Source organism: Hevea brasiliensis, chromosome 12, assembly GCF_030052815.1.
Source record: "Hevea brasiliensis isolate MT/VB/25A 57/8 chromosome 12, ASM3005281v1, whole genome shotgun sequence".
Classification (NCBI taxonomy): domain Eukaryota; kingdom Viridiplantae; phylum Streptophyta; class Magnoliopsida; order Malpighiales; family Euphorbiaceae; genus Hevea; species Hevea brasiliensis.
Window position 1 is genome coordinate 3928450 of NC_079504.1, and position 20483 is coordinate 3948932.

The following is a 20483-nucleotide window of genomic DNA, read 5'->3' on the forward strand; positions in this document are numbered from 1 at the left end:
ACTAAATGAGACACCAACTCCCCCAGAATAATGTTAAAAAAAAAAAAAGGAAATTCATTGTGTGTACAAAAGGTACCTAAAACTGAACTCATATGGCATAATTTGGACAAGCTGGGAATGAGGCTCGATTTTACCTCTATCAAGGCACTTAATTGCTTCCTTCCCTAATTCGCCTGGTAATTGAAGGCAGATCCAGTCGAGCAATGACTCCATGTCCTTTGCAAAATCAAGTAAATACCAATCCAACAACTTTGGGATTGCAAACTTTCTGGTTGAAATTCCAACTGCAGCCTGCAAATACTCTCTTTTTGCCACATCCAGTTCGTTCTCAACCTGAGATGCAGTGTACACTCTCACCTTCATTTGGCAATGTACATTGATCAGTAACAGCAATGGTGATAAAATCAATTGGAAGATTAATAGATCACACCAATGGAAATTCTGCATAAACTTGCAGCAGGGGAGGACCAGCTTCCACATGAAAGTGCAAATGTGACTAACGGTTCAGATAACTCTAATCCGAATTTGCTCCTCACTGTCATTTCATCATTTTTTGCTCCTTTTGATAAGGTCTGATGTTAAATCAAGAAAGAGAGTTAAGCTCAGAAAGTCTTTAATTACTTACAGTAGAAATTAGCAAAACAAGTTGTTGCGTGCACCACTGACATATTTTGAGTAATAAGGTAGTCTGAGGATGAAATGTTCAATGGTTATTGCACTTAGCAAGTGTCCCCCAACATTTATTGTTGCCTAAATATTAAGAAATGGAATCACCAACAATGTATAAGCTATAAATAAAACTTGAGAATATTGCTTTTCAATTTTCTAATTTATTTCTAGGCCAAATTCACTGCAATTCAGAAAATATTTCATACCTGTTGCATTAGTTCAACAATCATCTCAGGACTTTCTGGTATTCCATGTTCTAGAAATGCCTGAACCAAGATAGCAAGGTAAGTGGTCCTTTCTATCAATATTAGAACATATATATAGCATTACTTGCTTCTATGTGAAAGAAAAGATATATTGACAAATATAGATGAAGCTAAATCATATGGAATTTGATAGATAACAAGCCACCAAAACTATACAAAGAGGGGCATCACATACATTCATCATGCAGGAGTTGTAAATGTTTATCCAGAACGCAACCTTCTCTTGATGGGTGAGCTTCTGCAAGTTGACAGAGGCAAGTTTCCCAAGTAGAAGTCTGAGAATTCAGAAAATTGATTGACCATAAATACAATTTGTGAATATCATGATGAAAAGAAGTCAAGAAATCAATAAAATTTTATGTAGAAGAGAACTTACTTGAGCCTATGAAGTAGAAATAAAGAGTTCGATGTTCAGTTTGGATTAATTGTGCCAGCTTCTGTAGCAAATAAATGCTTGTATGGACCAATATCTCTCTTCCCAAATTGTGAACACATACCATAAGGATCTCGATATTCAGTTTCTTCACCATTTTCTTGGGACACTAATGTCGATAAGAAAGGTAAATTCTCTGCAGTACGCCTACTTTTTGTTGTGCTCATTCGTAAGAAAATGGTTGATAAGCATTTCAAAATGTCCTCAGAAATCTTGTTTGGGTTGTCATCTCCAGATAACCTTTCTTCTGCAGTGCTAACACTTCTTGCTTCAGCGTTTTCTTGGCCTCTCGCTTTACAATCTACCTGGATGATTATAAAACTCTTGTTAATTTAGAATTGCAACTTTAATTAAATTGGTGAGATTATTACAAGATAAATGACCTCCAATTTCTGAGGGTTTAAATGCTTCTCAGCTGGTTTATTGTCGACAGGAGGTCTTTTCACTGGAGTTCTGCTTCTTTGAGCTTTATGGATTGAGGAACTTTTGTTCTGCTTCACCGAATTAGTACACAACTGATTATCTTTCCCTTGTCCATCTTCTATAAAAACAACAAAAAATGAACAAAAAAAGTAAGTTAATGTTGCAATTTCAATATTGGCAACCACGTATATTTCGTTGAGACCTGCAACTTACCGGAAAGAGTTGGCAAATGTCCGATTATGGATGTTGTGGATTCCCCTAAATTTCGAGCTATTGTCTTGGCATTTTCTGGTTTGGAACTTTTATTTGCGGACAGGTCATACAAATCTGCTAAACTTTCCACATTTTTCTTCGAGCTCGAAATGTAGACAGCTTCTTGATACAAGTCCTGCCTAAAATGCACCACCTGTTCTTCAAGCCGAACAACTTCCTCTTCCAAAACAGCTACTTCTGCCAGAAGCTCTAGCGTCTAGAAGAACTAAAATCCAGAATCAAAATTCTCTTCGAATAATTTGCAGCCTCAAATTAGCTTCAATGTTACTATAATTTTTCTTTTTCCAGATTATTGAAGATCCGGACTTATCTAGGAGATCTTCGAAGTTTTGTGTTGCATGAAGCAGATGAACTTAAGCTCGACGCATTATCATCAAAAGCAGATGAAGGGATCTCATTTCAGTTACCCTGAGAGTTTCCCATTTCAGGACAAACAATAATATTGGTCACTGATGGTGTAGTCTTGAGAGCATTTCACAAATTTGCTACTCCAACAGTGGAATTGCCAGGGAAGATTCAGAATGCATCTATAAACATCTTTCAAATAGCTGGGGAGGAAGGGTGGACCATCAAAACCTGGGGTGACGTTGGCCATCTAGAGCCTGAGTGAATGATTGAATTGCCAGGCAAGATTCAGAATGCATCTGCCATTGAAACATAGTGTCCATGCCAACCATAAGAAATACAAATACAATGCTGCTAGCGTTGCTTGGGATAAGGTGAGTTTTTTAGACCTCCTATGATTGCCACTTTGGAAGAATCCTGATTTCGTCACAATGAACGGTGGATATTTGTCCCAAGTCCCAACAACGGTTCCCTCATCAAACAGTCGAATAAACCTCTCTCATGTCTATATTTTATATTATCACTTACAGTCAACTCGATGATTTTCTTAGTTCCAGCCACTTTCGCTGGCTTATCTGCTCCATCTTATTCTCATTCTTGTAGTCTCTTCAAATTTAGCTATATTCGTGTAATCACCGGTACCATCTACCCCAAGAGGCAGCATCATCGTAGCTGTAGAACGATGGCTTCTTCAGTACGGCCAGTGGAATCAGCTGCTAGACAAGATAAAGTCACTGCTCCTTACGGTTCTTGGAAGTCTCCAATCACCGCCGATATCGTCTCTGGCGCATCCAAGGGACTCGACGGTACCGCCATTGACGGCCGCGGTCGCCTTTTCTGGCTTGAATCCCGACCCACTGAAGCAGGGTAAGCACTATTACGTCTTTATCTTTGTGATTTTAAGCTATGAGACCTTTTATTGATTCTGGATTGTGGTAATTTTGCTTAGGCGATCGGTTCTGGTTAAGGGAGAAGAGAAAGCTGGAGAGGAAGCTATCGATGTCACCCCGAAAGAATTTTCGGTGCGAACTACTGCCCAGGAGTATGGAGGAGGCGCGTTTACGATATCAGGGGATACTGTCATCTTCGCAAATTACAAGGACCAAAGACTGTACAAGCAATCTGTCGATTCCATAGGTAAAACATGTGTTATTGTGTGTTGAATGTTCGATGGCAGTTTGCTGATATATTCTGTATTTGGTGTGGTATCAGATTCTACTCCTGTTCCAATTACACCTGATTGTGGCTCACCAGTTGTCTCTTATGCCGATGGAGTCTTTGATTCACGCTTTAACCGTTTTGTCACTGTAATGGAAGGTAGACTATCATGGATATCTCTGTTAATTTACATTTTTAGGCTGTAAGAAGTTGTTTGGGCTGGAAGTTCCCATTCATGTTAGCCTTTCGTTTATGAGTTTGATCTTTTCTTTATGCAACTTGATAGATCGCCGTGTAAGCAGCATAAATGCAATTACAACGATTGTAGCAATTGGTCTCAATGATGCGTCAATAGAGGGTATGAGCTTACTGGAATATGCTATTCTTCTCTCTTTTCTCTTGTTCTTTTTCTTTTTGCCCACAGTTGTAATAATGGTACTTAAAGAATAGACCTAAGTATTTCAAGGGTTTTTATAATTCTCTTGGTGCGCTGGTGTTCTCATTTCTGTTTCCGTTGGATTTTGCACTATATGTGGAGGAAATAACTTTATTTTTGGTTTCCTTCTTGTATGTCTTGAGATTCAGAACCAAAAGTATTAGTTAGTGGCAATGACTTCTATGCATTCCCTCGTGTGGACCTGAAAGGTGAACGGATAGCATGGATAGAATGGTGTCACCCTAACATGCCATGGGATAAATCGGAACTCTGGGTTGGCTATATTTCTGAGAATGGGTAAGCAAAATCTGTTTATGATTTGCGTTTTAGGACTTCTTATCAGATATTCTTTTCTCACTTTGATTTGCTAGGCTGCAAATGGTATGATTGCATACAAACAATATCATTGTTTATGTAGGAAAAATTGGTCTTATAGAAATCTATTGATGCCTGAATCTAGTTATATTGGTCTTGCCACAATGTTCTTGTTCTTCAGAACACATTTCCTTTGAATTGCAAAATTTTCTGGTGGAATTGTCTTGGAGCTTATGTCCATAGAAAGTGTTTAAAAACTATTGTCTGAAATATGAATCAAGAGGTGCTATAATCCATAAATTGGTAAAGTGCAAGTTGACCTATCTCCATTATTTTGCTACTATAAAGTGTCCACTATGCTAATCTTCTCTGCTTCCCTGAACGTGCTGAACTTTTGGAGTTTAAATTTGTAACACAACTAACATATCTTGTCACCAATCTCTAGGAGACAGAATTATATATATATTTTTTGAATTGTGCATTTATCTAGTTTTGAGTTTTCATATGCAGATTTACTTATATAAAAATGAATAGACATGCATATACGTACTTTTATACATTTGAATGTATGCACTCTTAGGACTCTGGATCCTTTGTTCATGTATGCGCTTTGTGCTCACTGATCACTCCTGTAGTCTGAATTCTACATGCTTTGATTCTGCTTTTTGGTTATTTAGTTCAATAGACAGCCTAGATGATTTCTATATGTTTTAAATTTGGCTGGTCACCTTGGGGTGCTGACATTAGTTTTGCCGATTGTCTTTTCCCTCTTATATTTGTGGTTGATGGTGTTAGTTTTCTTGATTCTGTCATGCAGAGATATCTGTAAACGCACCTGTGTTGCTGGCAATGATAATACAATTGTTGAATCTCCAACTGAACCCAAGTGGTCCTCTACAGGTATTCTTTTCTTTTGGTGATTAATGAACTTTATATAAAATGCCATTTTAAAAACTATCATGCTAATTAAAAAAGGGATCAAAGATCAAACATATAGCAAGTATGACTGAAAGTAGCTACTGGATAAGCAACCTGGACATTAAGCTACAAAATCCTGGAACCCAGTTTGGTTCTCAAGGCTTTTTGTTTGATTGCATTGGAAGCTAAAGACTTGATCTTTTTTTTTTTTTTTTTTTTTAAAAATTCAAATTATTCTGTATGGTAATGCTTTTATTTAAATTCATGCAGGGGAGTTATTCTTTATCACTGACAGAAAAAATGGATTTTGGAATCTATACAAATGGGTAAGTTCTATACTTGAATATTTTGGATTGTGACACAGTTTCAAAATGTGCTTTCCTTCACACATGGAATGCTTATGTAACAATTGGTCATAAAATTTTGATGAAACGTAGAATATATTTGTGTGGCAACTTAATGGTGATACCTCTCGTTTACATGAGAGAGCAAATTTTGAACAGTCTGCTGGATATTGGGACATTTTATTTTTCATTTGAAGCAGTTGAATATTATACAAGTTAGCATGGAAATTCTAATGAAAAGTAGAATGTAGCATGTTGCTAGCAAGTGCCATAGAATGTCTTTTCTTTTACATGAGAGAGAGACGTAAAATAAGCAGGATTTTGGAAGGTTGAATTACTTGGACATTGCTATTCATGCGCATTGCTTGGATTTGGTTATCTGGTCAGTCATCCATTTTTCAGCATCCAGTGAATTGATTATTTCTAAAATTTGAAAACAGATTGAATCTGTAAATGATGTGCAAGCACTCTATTCCTTGGATGCTGAGTTCTCAAGACCATTATGGGTATTCGGCATAAACTCTTATGAGCTTATTCAGAACAAAGAGGGAAAGAACTTAATTGCTTGCAGCTACAGGTAATTTTGTGCTCTTTATGCACTTGAATTTTTCAAATTTGTTTTTTTGTTACTTTTTGTTGAGTACCATGTGTGAAAATGCTGAACGTCTTGTAAGTGAAGTTTTCGATGGTTGCTTGCAGGCAGAAGGGTAGATCCTATCTTGGTATTCTGGACTGTGCTCAAAGCTCACTTTCTCTGCTTGATATTCCGTTCACAGACATAGATAATATTGTATTTTCGGAAACCTTATCCTTTCTAAGATGAAGCATGAACAAATCCCTTAAATAGGTTTATAATGATTCTAAGATGTGCATCTTTTCTCAAACAGACTTCAGGGCACCGTTGTCTATACGTCGAGGGCGCATCTGCAGTTCATCCATCATCAGTGGCTAAGGTTCTGTGGACTGCTCTTTTACTGAATTGCTTATTTCTTTTCAATAAATACCGGTGATTATAATTCTAGTAGAGCATAGTAGTCAAAATTAGTCATTTCGTTTTTGGTATTTTCAGGTGAATTTGGATGACCAAGGATCCAAAGTAGTTGATTTCAAGGTTGTTTGGTCATCATCACCCGATAGTTTAAAGTATACGTCATATTTCAGCTTGCCAGAGCTGATTGAATTCCCTACTGGAGTTCCTGGTCAAAATGCATATGCATACTTTTATCCACCTTTGAATCCCATTTACCATGCTAGTCCAGAAGAAAAGCCTCCATTGTTGTTGAAAAGTCATGGTATGTTATGGTTATTGATCTCACTGGCTGTATGCATGTCTTGTTTGCCTAATTGATGTGTACCACAGAATAGTGATATGACATTTTATCGGTTGATAAAAATTAAAGAAAAATAGAAAATTGATTTAGGGATTGACTACATTGAGTGGGCCAAATCTCTCCAAATTAATCACTTCCAATGGTGATATATTATAGCCTTCTTAAAATAAATTAGGGTTTATTTTAAGCAACCAATAATTTGTGACATGGTATCTGCATTGGTTTTAGAAAGAATTAATCCTATTATTCCAAGGCTATAATCCTACCAATTAGTAGACCCAAAAATGAAAAACAGGTAGATTAATTGGCTCTAAATTTAAAAGTTTTATCAAGTACCTGGCTTAGGTTTGGAACTTGCCTCTCAGATCTTTGTTCCTCCGGCCAACAGACATAAAAAGTAGAAAAGGTTTAAAAGAAGCCCCTTAGTAGATAATGTTTGAGCAAAATATGAAATATCAAAAAGTGGCATGAAAGAAAATATCAAAATTTGACACTTATGGATTTCTATTCAGGATATTTTTGTGGTGATAGTATGCAACAGTTTGTCTTGTGCATCAAACCTTTTTTTTTTTGTGTTCAAATAAATCACAAATCATTGAGAAGTAGGAATTGTGTAATTAATAACTTGTATAAATCCATTATCATGTTGATAAGATGAGAGAACATTTCAGTGGAATAATTCTCAGAAGTTGGAAGTAGTTGGACCAAGTTGCTAGTTGCTGAACTTGTTAAGTGATGGACTGCCTTTTACTTTGTGCTTTCCATTGAATAAATAACTTGCTTTACTAGTAGAAATATAATAATTTCTGAGGTGTGTGATATTTTGCAGGAGGACCTACAAGTGAAACGCGCGGAATTTTGAATCTGAGTATCCAGTATTGGACAAGTCGTGGATGGGCTTTTGTGGATGTAAATTATGGTGGAAGCACTGGTACATCCTCTACTTGTCTATAGTTTATATTCTGAATTCCATTTTCATACAATCTCAACAATAGAATGCATAAATTGGGGAAAGACCTGTTCATGTTCATTGATCTAAGATCTAGCTTGTGCTTCCTTACTCAAAGGAATTTGGTATCAGTTCACAAATACATTTGGCCCATTCTGCACCTTTCTTTCTGAATGAATTATCAGGAAAAAAGTAAGAATCTGGGCCTTGTTACTGTTGTGGTTACCTGTTGGACAGCAACATTAGATTTATATGATTACATTTGTTTGCTAAAATTTGCGTGGATGTTGTTTTGAAGGTTATGGTAGAGAATATCGAGAACGCTTATTAGGAAACTGGGGAATTGTTGATGTTAATGACTGTTGCAGTTGTGCAAAATTTTTGGTAAATGTTTATCCTTTCTTTCTGTGCTTTCTATGTTGGATATGCTTGCAATAATATTTACCAAGTCATAATAATGTACACTATTTTCTTTAAGGTGGATAGTGGAAAGGCAGATGGTGGCCGACTGTGTATAACTGGTGGCTCAGCCGGCGGTTATACAACCTTAGCTGCCCTTGCTTTTAAAGAAACATTTAAGGCTGGAGCTTCATTGTATGGTGTGAGTGCCTGTCTGTTTGATCCTATACTTAATTCAAATGGACTCGAGTATGGTCAAAAGATATTGGTAGAAGCCTTTGGCTGTTCTTTTGGTTACTGAATGCAGCTCGCTGAATGGATGTATCTGATATTTGTTTCAAGAAATTAATGCGGTTCTTGGAGTAATCCTTGCATTTAGTTTTCATCCCAAATTTTCTCTATTATTAGTTGTGGAGAATTATTGTGTATTTCTAGTGAAGAAAGATTTCTATGAGTTTCTTACGTACTAGAAGTGACATGGTATACTGGTTGAGATCATTTGCAGATGAAATAGAAGATATATGCTTTTAGGTGAATCAAACTGTTACTACTCATTGATGCTATTATTGTCAGCTTTGTTTTTGGTATCAATGGCGATGTAGAATTATGCCATCATCTTATTTAAGAATGATTGAAAATCAGATGTCAACTGCTGTTGGAGCCTTGAGTTTGTTAATCATTTGCTGAAGTTGACTTTGAGCATATGATAGGTCCTTTTAGGGAATGGTTATATAATTATCTGAAGTATGCCAATATATATAAAAGATTTGCACATTTTTATTGTTATTATTTTTTTTTTCTGCGGCAATTTAAGAACATCTTTGAAGCTTCTTTCCTTATGCTTATGAAAATTTTGAGTGTTCTCCCATTCCTTGTGTTATTCTTTCCCAAAACTCGTTTTCTTTGGTCTTTCATAAAATATTAATTTATATAGATTTAAAGTTTAGAATATAAGTTCCTTCTCCGCAATACTGGGACCTGACATATTTTCATGCTGTGTTGGTTTATGAACAGGTGGCTGACTTAAGCATGTTAAGAGCAGAAACTCACAAATTTGAGTCTCATTACCTTGATAATCTTATTGGTAAATTCAATAAAATGTCTCATTTATGTAGTAGTTTGTATACATTCCATTTATTTCATTTAGTGGTGTGGAAATCCTTAATTGAGTGCAGGTGATGAAAAGGATTACTATGAGAGGTCTCCAATAAATTTTGTTGATAGATTTTCTTGCCCCATAATTTTGTTCCAAGGATTAGAAGATAAGGTACAAATACCATTTTTTATTTCGTGTTCTTTGGATGTAAGAATTGTGTTGAATGATATTAATAAGCTTTGGACCAAAAACAAGAAATGTATTGTTGAAGTTGTTAGTACTTTTGTGAGTGCTGTTATACATGGAACTAGTGATAATCCATTATTAATAGATGAAAAATAGCAGTTGCTTTCCTAGTTCAACTTTACTTAGAAATATTTGTTATCATCTGTTATTTACTTGGGTGCCTTGGTCATTTTACTTTTTTCTTTTTCTTGGTCAATGTAATGTGGCTATTTGATTAAATTACGTGGTATATCTTTAGCAAACTTAAGACAGGTACTTAATCTGAATTCTTCATCATCAAATACATAGTTATTAAAGGCGCGCCTCAGGCTCGCCTCAGGCTCAAGGCTCACCAGGCTCGAACCCTAGCGCCTTATGCGCCTAGGTGTGCGCCTTTGTTCCAGGCACAAGATTCTAGAAAGGCATACTTTCTTTATTTCTATCTTTAGCGAGCACTTTTATTGGCAAAAAGGACAACCACTTAAACTCAAACCAGCAAACCCAATTCAATATATATGCCAAAGGAAAAAAAAGAAAAGCATCACATTTATTTGATTTTTATGAACTTTTTAAAAATTTTACTTTTGCGCCTCACCTCGCTCAGGCGCGCGCCTGAGCCTTGCGCCTTGCGCCTGAGCCTTGCGCCTTGCGCCTAGGCTCTAGGACTCCTTGGCGCCTTAATGCGCCTTGAGCCTTTAATATCTATGATCAAATACCATTTATACAGGGAATCTGAATTTATAAATTTTAGGTTATTCTTTTTCCTGAAACAATGTGGTTATTGTGTCAGTGTCATCTGAAGTGATGTGTTTTGGTGGCCGCTTCTTTTACATCCATTTAACTGTTCTTTGATTATGTTGGAAACCTTGCACATGGGGTAGTTGTTGACTCCTTTGTTAGTCTTGCAGTTATTGATTAACCCTTGGAATTGAGTGCATCCATTTGAAGATAACTCTAAATTATCTTTGATATGATGAATGCTTTATTGTTTTTAAGCATTTAGGTTTTTATATTAGCCTTTAGGATTTAGAGAATTTTTTTTTACAGAACAGAGATATAATTCATGCTTCCAAGTTGAGCAGCAGACCATTTGTTTTAATGCGAAAGTAGGATTTCACTTTTTGGATTGATGCATAAAATAACGATGCAATTCATTTTGTTTTTCTTTATATCTTAGTATATGTCATCCTATATTTTGTAATTTCCAAGGTGAGTTCAACACATCTTCTCGGTGTGCTGCAGGTTGTACCCCCTGATCAAGCTCGTACAATATACCAGGCACTGAAGAAGAAGGGTTTGCCAGTTGCTCTTGTTGAGTATGAAGGGGAACAGCATGGTTTTCGTAAGGTATGCACTAATTTTATGCAACACCTGACCACGGGATTTGTATTGGAGAAGGTTACATCGGCTTGATATCTGATTGTCTACAGGCTGAAAATATTAAATTTACGCTGGAACAAGAAATGGTGTTTTTTGCACGATTGGTTGGAAACTTCAATGTTGCAGATGAGATTAATCCAATCAAAATTGACAATTTTGACTGATCATGTATCAAGGTATCTGGTTTCTGGGATTTTCAGTATCTGATATTTTGTGAGTATTGCTTGTTATTGGTAAAGAATATTTTCTGCTATCTGACAAGGGAAATTAATTTGCTCCTTTGCAGGAACTTAAGGGATTTGCTCTTATAATTTGACAGCAATAAATTGAATGAACTTGACGGGTTCATGGCCACTAGCTTGGGCAATATCTTACATTTTCTTTTCTTGAGCGCTTATTTTTATTTTTATTTTTATTTTTATTTTTATTTTATGTTTTCTGTTGTCAACAACCAGATTAGACACTACTACTCTACTCCCAGCCAAATTATCTGTGTGATATTTACCATAAGAGCTTACATACACTGTACTAGGATTACAGTCACCTCATGATGTATTGCTTTTTTGTTGGCCGACAGGAAAAGACTCGTGTTAGAAATAGTTTGTGTTGCAGCCATGTTTATCAATTCTTGCGCAAGTCATTATTGATTCTTGCAAGTTTGTATGTTTTCCTGTGCAATCGAGTAATCGTAGACTTATATCTATCGTTGAACGAATTAATCGACGGTCTAATTTCTTGTTTGGTGTTGGATGCTTTGAGTTTTGAAGGGCTAACACGCGTCATTTGGTCAATTACAATACCATTTGGCCATCTCGAATAGAATATTGTAATGGCTGTTTGGCTTGATTGGAGGAGTTCCATTTCACGGTGCTCCTTGGCCTCTTCCCTGAATGCTATCATCAGGACGAGGGAACCTAAATTTCAACCTTAATGTCCGCTTCATGCAGATTGTGTGTGTTATGCACGGTATAATGTCTTTGGTTAGGTGGTGGGATTTGTCATGCGTGACATGTTTAACAGTCTCTCTCTGCCAGGTGCCTTGGTTCCTACTTCCCAGCTTTTAAGTTTTGGCTGCATAGCGTGGCCGCTGTTATTATCCCATTTCAGGAAAGTGCACTGCTAAATAGTTCAATTTGAGCTAGCTCAAATAGCACTAATGTATATAGTTTTACTATTATACCTTTAAAAGAAAGAGAGAAAACAGTTTAAAAATAACTTCAAAGCTTAGAGTTGGTGAGGTAGCTTATTTAATGGCATATATACAAAGGAAAGTGTGCATGTAATAAGTTATTATTGCTTATAGCTATGCACACCATTTAAGAACTGATGATTCGAGAAGTGTGTCTATCGCATTAATGCATGCACATATGAGCTACTACATGCAGCAGTGATGAGCTAGTATAATGAATTAGATTGCGGAGAAGAATTAGATATAAATATAAAAATAAATATTACTAGATATGATATATAATTTTGACAAATAAAATTTATATTTTTGAAAAAAATAATATATATATATATACATTAGAGCTTGTATAATATATATATTTCATGCAATAAAATGTTAAATGAGGGTAAGTAGCTCGACTGGCATAGAAGTAAGCATTCTAGCGTGGTTCAGGGTTTGAGCCCTCTTATGTCAAATGTCATTTTTTTCCATTTATAAGCGCACCTAACACAATACATTCTTTATATATGTATATATATATTTTCGTTGATTTAAAAAGTGGATGAGGGCTAATAGTTCGATTAGCACATGCTCCCAAGCATAAGATAGAGGTTTTGGGGTTCGATCCCTATATTTGTGTAACACCCCAAAAATTTTAAATTTATTATTTTATGAGTAATATTGATATTTTAATTTTATTTAAATTTTAAGAAATTATTTGAGATTTTTCGGATTTTAAAAATCGGGTTCGATTTTTCGAAAATATAAACTTTGATGATTTTTAAAAATTAATTTAAAGACCACGTGGCAAAACTAAAAATATATTTGGAGTCGAAGAATTTTTCTGAGTTTTCTGAAATTTTTTCGAAATTTTTGGACCACGTTTTCGATCCCGAGGCAGAGTAAAAATTCAAAAATTTTGTATTTCGAATCGAACTGGCCGAATCGAATCGGACCTGATCGGACTGGTGAATCGGACCGGCTTCTTCCTTTTTCTTCTTCCTCCCCACGCGCGTCCCGACCCCTCTCTCCTTCTCTCCCTTTTTCTCTCTCCTCCCTCCTCCCCTTGCCGCGCCGCCGCCACCCTTGCCACCCCAGCTCGCCGGAGCCCATCCCCAGCAGTCCCAGCCCACCGATCGCCACCTGGAATGCCGGAAAACGGCGCCCGAAGCGACGCGATGTGCAAGCACGCCGCTTCATCTTCCCGACCGAAATCCTGCCGATCCGGCCACCAATCGAACCGGGTCTTGTGTCTAAACTCATATACTCATCGAGGGCTTTCCATAGACACCAAGAACACAGAAATCTATCGAGCGGTTTGTCCAATTTTTGCCCGAAAATTTTTAGCCCATTTTAACTTTTGGGCTAGATTTCTCGCAAACCGTGAAACCCACGAGAAAACCAAGAGTACCAGAGCGCTCCACTCGTCGAGAGCTTCGCGGCAATATAAATTTTGAATTTTTTCGACACTGTTTTTCGGTGGGTCCCACGAAACTTCGCAGTATTTTTTCGAGTATTTAATAAGCTTAGAAAATTTCGTAAAATTTATATACTAACCCAATCAGGGTCCACATGCGGAAAAAAGGGTCTACATTCGTCTTGCATTGTTATCTTTGCTTCTAGTCTCTACTTCATATATTGTGTATAAATATGAGTCTATAGAGCTGTGTAATGTGCAGTTTTGAATTTTGTGGGCTAATGCTGCTGAATTTCAGGAAAATGCGTAGAAGCAGGAGAGCTGCCACTGCATCAGAACCAGATGTGCCTGACGAGGTGTCAGCACAGGATGAGACGCCTGCCCCGAGGAGGCGGGGTAAGAGGCCTAAAGCTGCTCAAGTAGAAGAGCAGCTGTCGCTAGTTCATGATCAGTCTTTTATGGCACAGGGTCCCATGGACCCAATGGCAGCTACTCTAGCTGGGTTGCAGAGAACCATCGACATGATGGCGCAGTATATGGTTCACCCTCCACAGCAACAGCAGTCCACCACACCAAGAGGGGAACCTTACAAATAGATAATTAATTTCAAGAAGTTGGTGCCTGGTACTTATGATGTGTCAGACGATGCATATCGGTTTTTGGATTCCTACATGTGCAGAACAGAGCGAGTTACTGATTGGTGATAGAAGACTTATAGAGTGTATGCAGCATGTCATGGGGCCTATGCCTAGACAATGGATGAATGACTACATATTACCTCGGATGGAGGGTTTGTTGTGGACTCAGTTTGTGGAACTATTCATCAATCGGTTTGTGCCAGAAAGCTTCAGAGATCAAAAGCAGTGGGCCTTTGAGGCCTTAAGACAGAATGGCAGGTCTGTAGATGAATATGCTACAGAATTTCTGGAATTGAGCAGATATGCCCCTACAGCAGTAGCTACAAAAACTATGAAGGTGAAGAGGTTCCTAAAGGGGCTTGACAGGAGGTATGCAAACCTGGCCATGATGTCTAATCAGTCTTTTGATGTGGTAGTTGATCGAGCCAGACAGATAGAGATTAGCTATGCTGTGGATGACAGCGGAAGAGCAAAGAAAAATAGAGCAGAGGGTTCTTCAGGTGTTCCCCACATGGGTACTACGGATAGTGGTGGCCAAACTAATTACAGAGGAAGAAGCAGAAATAAGAGGAGTGGTTTTAGACACAAATCCCGAGGGTTCAGACCAGGGTACGGATCCAGCAGTGGTCACAGTTCGGGGTACAACAGTTCTGAGTCTGGTTCAGGATCCTCCTTGGCACCTTATGCACAGTGTGGAAGAGGACATTTAGGACCTTGTTTGATGGGTTCAGGAGTATGTTTCAGGTGTGGCCAACCAGGTCATTTTGCTAGGGAATGCCCCGTGTTCAGCGAGCCACAGATGGGGTCACAGGGTTCTGTTGCAAATGTTCCTCGTCAGTTGTATCCGGGTACTTCCAGCATGGCAGGTAGTCAGTTCAGTGGCCAACAGGGCCGAGGACAAGGGGGACGTGGATTTGGAGGCAGATCAGGAGGTAGAAGTCAATATCAGGGTTCTGCCACTCAGGGTAGGGGTCAAGCTTGGGTTTTCACCCTGACCCACCAGGATGCACAGGCTTCCAATGCAGTTGTGGCAGGTATTCTTCTGGTCTGTTCCTATGAGGCTCGTGTTTTAATAGATCCGGGTGCTACGCACTCATTTGTCTCCCCTGTGTTTGCCATGAGGTTGGGTAGAAACCCTACAACGTTAGAATGCCCTTTGTCTGTAGCTACCCCGCTTAGTGACAACATAGATGTAGATATAGTTTTTTCCGGGTAGCCCAGTAGTAGTGGATGGAAAGATCCTCCCAGCAGACTTGGTTCCTCTACCAGTAATGGATTTTGATGTAATTTTGGGGATGGATTGGTTGGCAACTCATTATGCCACTTTAGACTGCAGGAACAAAAAGGTGTATTTCCACATACCTAGTGTGGAAGAGTTTAGCTTTGATGGTGACAGGAGCGTGGCTCCATATAACTTGGTGTCAGCAATTAGTACTAGAAAAATGTTGAGGCGTGGATGTCAAGGGTATTTGGCATTGGTGAGAGATACATCTGTAGAAGGTGTCAACGTGGAAAATGTTCCTGTTGTCAGAGAATTCATGGATGTCTTCCCTGAGGAGTTTCCAGGATTGCCACCAGGAAGGGAAATAGAGTTCTGCATTGATGTTGTGCCGGGTACAAACCCCATATCAATACCGCCTTACAGGATGGCACCAGCAGAATTGAAAGAGCTGAAGGAGCAACTACAGGAGCTTTTGGACAAGGGTTTCATACGTCCGAGTACTTCACCATGGGGTTCTCCTGTTCTATTTGTGAGAAAGAAGGATGGGTCATTGAGGTTGTGTATCGACTACAGACAGCTGAACAAGGTGACTATGAAGAACAAGTATCCACTTCCTCGGATCGATGATCTGTTTGATCAGCTCCAAGGGGCTAGATTCTTTTCTAAGATAGACTTGCGATCAGGCTACCATCAGTTGAGAATCAGGAATGAGGACGTGTCCAAAACGGCATTCAGGACAAGATATGGTCATTATGAGTTCTTAGTGATGTCTTTTGGACTCACTAATGCACCAGCAGCCTTCATGGACTTGATGAACTGGGTGTTCAAGCCATTTTTGGACTGTTTTGTCATCGTATTCATAGATGACATTTTGGTATACTCTCGGACCGAGGAAGAACACGTGTGGCACTTGAGAATGGTGTTGCAGACTTTGAGGGAGCACCAGCTATATGCCAAATTTTTAAAATGTGATTTTTGGCTAGAATGCATCTCATTCTTGGGACACGTGGTTTCTAGTGACGGTATTAAAATGGATCTTAAGAAAATTGAAGCTGTAACTGATTGGCTTAGGCCTACAACAGTCACTGAGGTGCAAAGTTTTCTGGGTCTAACTAGCTACTATAGGCGTTTTGTACAAGATTTTTCCAAGATAGCGGCTCCCCTAACTAAGTTGACTCGGAAGAACGTTCCATTCATTTGGACAGATGACTGTGAGAAGAGTTTCCATACACTTAAGGAGTGTTTAACCACTGCCCCTGTGTTGACACTACCTATGAGTGGTGAAGGATACACCGTGTACTGTGACGCCTCCAGAGTTGGCTTAGGGTGTGTTTTGATGCAGAATAGAAAAGTAGTGGCTTACGCTTCAAGACAGCTGAAGAGGCATGAACAGAACTATCCCACCCATGATTTGGAAATGGTGGCTGTGGTCTTTGCACTAAAAATCTGGAGACACTACCTGTATGGTGAAGTGTGCGAGATATACACCGACCATAAGAGTTTGAAGTACATCTTCCAACAGAGGGATTTAAACTTGAGACAGAGGAGATAGATGGAGCTTCTGAAAGACTATGATTGCACCATCCAGTACCACCCTGGGAAGGCCAATGTTGTAACAGATGCTTTGAGTAGAAAATCTTCTGGCAGTTTGGCGCACATTTCAGTAAAGAAGAGAAGAGACCGTTGATTCAGGAAGTACAGGAGTTGATGGATCAAGGTTTAATCCTAGATCTTTCAGATGAGGGGTATTGTTGGCTCATTTTTCAGTGAGGCCAGACTTGCGAGACAGAGTTAGAGTTTCCCAGCACAGAGATCAACAATTGATGAAGATCATAGAAAGAGTACAGCAGGGTGAAGGTGGTGAGTTTGGATTTGCCAATGATAGCGCCCTAGTGCAAGGTTCTAGGATATGTGTGCCCGATGTGGACAACCTCAGGAATGAAATCATGTGAGAGGCACACTATACACTGTACAGTGTCCACCCAGGTTCCATCAAGATGTACCATGATGTGAAAGATAGCTATTGGTGGAATGGCATGAAAAGAGACATAGCAGATTTTGTGTCCAAGTGCTTGACTTGTCAGAATGTGAAGTTTGAACACCAAAGGCCGTCAGGGAAGCTGTAAGAGCTCCCTATCCCAGAATGGAAGTGGGAAATGATTACTATGGATTTTGTGACTGGGTTGCCTCGTACCACGCAAGGATATGATTCCATATGGGTAATTTTAGACCGCTTAACTAAATCATCTCACTTCTTGCCAGTGAAGATCATATATTCTGTTGCACAGTACGCCCTAGTCAGATTGCATGCAGTTCCTGCTTCCATAATATCTGACAGAGGACCCCAGTTCACTTCTCGGTTTTGGAGAAAGTTGCAGGAGGCACTTGGCACACAGTTGAACTTTAGTACTGCTTTTCACCCTCAAACAGACGGACAGCCCGAAAGGACAATCCAAACACTGGAGGACATGCTTCGCATGAGTGTTTTGGATTTTGGAGGTCAATGGGATGATCAGCTGACTTTGGTAGAGTTTGCCTATAACAACAGTTATCACTCCAGCATAGGGATGGCACCCTATGAGGCACTATATGGAAGAAAGTGTAGGTCTCCTCTGTGTTGGACGGAAATGGGAGAAGCGAAGGTGCATGATGTAGACCTGGTACAGTACACTTCAGAGATGGTTCCCTTAATCAGGGAATGACTAAAAACGACTTTCAATAGGCAGAAGAGTTATGCAGACCCTAGACGGAGGGATGTGGAGTTTGCAGTAGGCGACTATGTATTCCTGAAGGTTTCTCCAATGAAGGGAGTCATGAGATTTGGAAAGAAAGGCAAGTTGGCACCTCGGTATATTGGACCTTTTGAGGTTACTGATAGAGTTGGAGCAGTTGCCTACCGGTTGGAGCTACCACCCAACCTTTCTCACGTTTATCCCGTATTTCACATCTCCATGCTCAGGAAATACATTCCAAATCCTTCTCATGTACTACAGCAGGATGTAATAGAGCTAAAAGAAAACTTGACATTTGAGGAGCAACCTGTAGCCATAGTGGACTACCAAGTGAGACAGCTAAGATCAAAACAGATCCGTATGGTGAAGGTTTTGTGGAGGAGCCAGTCAGTGGAAGAGTGCACCTAGGAGTCAGAACGGGAAATGCGTAGCAAGTACCCTTATCTGTCCAATGTATAATCATGTACTTTATTCTGCCTTGTGTAAAAATTCGAGGACGAATTTTCTGTAAGGGAGGAAGAATGTAACACCCCAAAAATTTTAAATTCATTATTTTATGAGTAATATTGATATTTTAATTTTATTTAAATTTTAAGAAATTATTTGAGATTTTTCGGATTTTAAAAATCGGGTTCGATTTTTCCAAAATATAAACTTTGATGATTTTTAAAAATTAATTTAAAGACCACGTGGCAAAACTAAAAATATATTTGGAGTTGATGAATTTTTCTGAGTTTTCTGAATTTTTTTCAGAATTTTTGGACCTCGTTTTCGGTCCCGAGGCAGAGTAAAAATTCAAAAATTTTGTATTCTGAATCGAACCAATCGAATCGAACCGGATCGGATCGGACCGGCTTCTTCCTTTTTCTTCTTCCTCCCCGCGCGCGTCCCGACCCCTCTCTCCTTCTCTCCCTTTTTCTCTCTCCTCCCTCCTCCCCTTGCCGCGTCGCTGCCTCCCCTGCCACCCCAGCTCGCCGGCGCCCATCCCCAGCCGTCCCAGCCACGCGCCACGGAATGCCGAAAGCGGCGCTCGAGCGGCGACGCAGCAAGCCGCGCCGCTCGTCGCTTCGTCTTCCCGGCAGAAATCCTGCCGATCCGGCCACCAATCAGACCGGGTCTTGTATCTAAACTCATCTACTCGTCGAGGGCTTTCCACAGACACCAAGAACACCGAAATCAATCTAGCGGTTTGTGCAATTTTTGCCCGAGAAGTTTTAGCCCATTTTGACTTTTGGGCTAGATTTCTCGCAAACCGTGAAACCCATGAGAAAACCGAGAGTACCAGAGCGCTCCACTCGTCGAGAGCTTCGCGGCGAAATAAATTTCAAATTTTTCGGACACTATTTTTCGGTGGGTCCCACGGAACTTCGCAGTATTTTTTCGAGTATTTAATGAGCTTAGAAAATTTCGTAAAATTTATGTACTAACCCCCGTGTTATGGGCTTCGTGTAGGTATCTTCAATTCGCGGAAATTCGACAGTTGTCCAGGTCTGTGAATTTCCAGCTAGACAGACTGGCTACCGGAAAAAGTCTCCGAATTGGACCGAGGTTGTGGCTACCCCCATATTGTCAGACGTCCCGAGCGCGTCCCAGGAGTCGGAATCGGCAAAGGTAAACCCGAACCTTGCTTTTTCATAATTTTCTAGTGCTTAAATAGGATTAAAAATTCATAAAATATTCATGATAGCTTAGAAAATTATGATTCTTTTTGCAATAGCCTAGTAATATTGCTAAGGACCGCGGGGCAAAGTTTTAGAATTTTTAGAGCTTATTTGGGCAGTTTTTGCAAAAATGATCAATTATAAGGACTAAATTGAAATTTTACATATTGTGATGAATGACTGTTTTTATGGGCCCAGGAGGGGCTGGGTGATGTGATTGAATTGTGGATATATGAGTTGCGAATATAGAAGTGTGTTTTGAGCCCTTTTGCAGGTTGGGTAGGTCCTAGGTATAGGGGAGACTCTGCCGGATTTTGGGCACGACTTAGGACGTATTTGGTCTTTTCTTGATTTGTATTGAGTCAATTGTATTAAATAATTGTAATGTAAATGTCAGGTGAGTCGGGACAGCCTTCTTCCTCCGCCCAGCCGTCACAGTGATTGTTGTCAAGTCTGTGAGTAAAATATTAATTTTAATTGTAATTTCGATATTATTATATGTTCAAGCATGCCCATGCATCACTTATATGCATATATCTATGTAGATAAACTCTAGGCACGATTTATGTTGCATTCATAACTGTGAAAGTGCCATGTATGTTGTTATGGTAATTTGGAGCAGTGTGCGTGTGTTGGCGTGCGTGTGATGTGTGTGGACTATGGATAGGACGGGTAGACACGGCTT

At 39.2% G+C, this 20483-nt stretch overlaps 1 protein-coding gene and 1 pseudogene across 2 annotated transcripts; one reads left to right on the forward strand and one right to left on the reverse strand.

Moving 5' to 3' along the window:
- Positions 1-16: 16 nt before the first annotated feature.
- LOC131171469 (uncharacterized) lies at positions 17-2659 on the reverse strand (annotated as a pseudogene).
- On the forward strand, positions 2354-11623 carry LOC110640795 (uncharacterized). 2 transcript variants are annotated; one of them, XM_058130859.1, is made up of 20 exons: positions 2354-2783; positions 3013-3276; positions 3359-3546; positions 3622-3726; positions 3854-3925; positions 4153-4300; positions 5136-5218; positions 5507-5562; positions 6021-6157; positions 6280-6370; positions 6468-6533; positions 6650-6872; positions 7741-7842; positions 8159-8244; positions 8339-8461; positions 9274-9343; positions 9435-9526; positions 10823-10927; positions 11011-11136; positions 11247-11623. In XM_058130859.1, the coding sequence occupies exons 1-19, from the start codon at positions 2731-2733 to the stop codon at positions 11122-11124; spliced, it is 2178 nt and encodes a 725-aa protein (XP_057986842.1). In that variant the 5' UTR covers positions 2354-2730; the 3' UTR covers positions 11125-11136; positions 11247-11623. The 2 variants fall into 2 exon arrangements, with proteins under 2 accessions (XP_057986842.1, XP_057986840.1); XM_058130857.1 differs by lacking the exon at positions 2354-2783 and having other exon boundaries at positions 2834-3276.
- The last annotated feature ends 8860 nt before the right edge of the window (positions 11624-20483 follow it).

Excerpts from the sequence above, each read along its gene's own strand:
- LOC110640795 (XM_058130857.1), top strand. The coding sequence starts at position 2,948 with ATGATTTTCTTAGTTCCAGCCACTTTCGCTGGCTTATCTGCTCCATCT. Across the intron at positions 7,843-8,158 it reads AAATTATGGTGGAAGCACTG|GTTATGGTAGAGAATATCGA; the intron begins GTACATCCTCTA and ends GTTGTTTTGAAG. Across the intron at positions 8,462-9,273 it reads CTGGAGCTTCATTGTATGGT|GTGGCTGACTTAAGCATGTT; the intron begins GTGAGTGCCTGT and ends GTTTATGAACAG.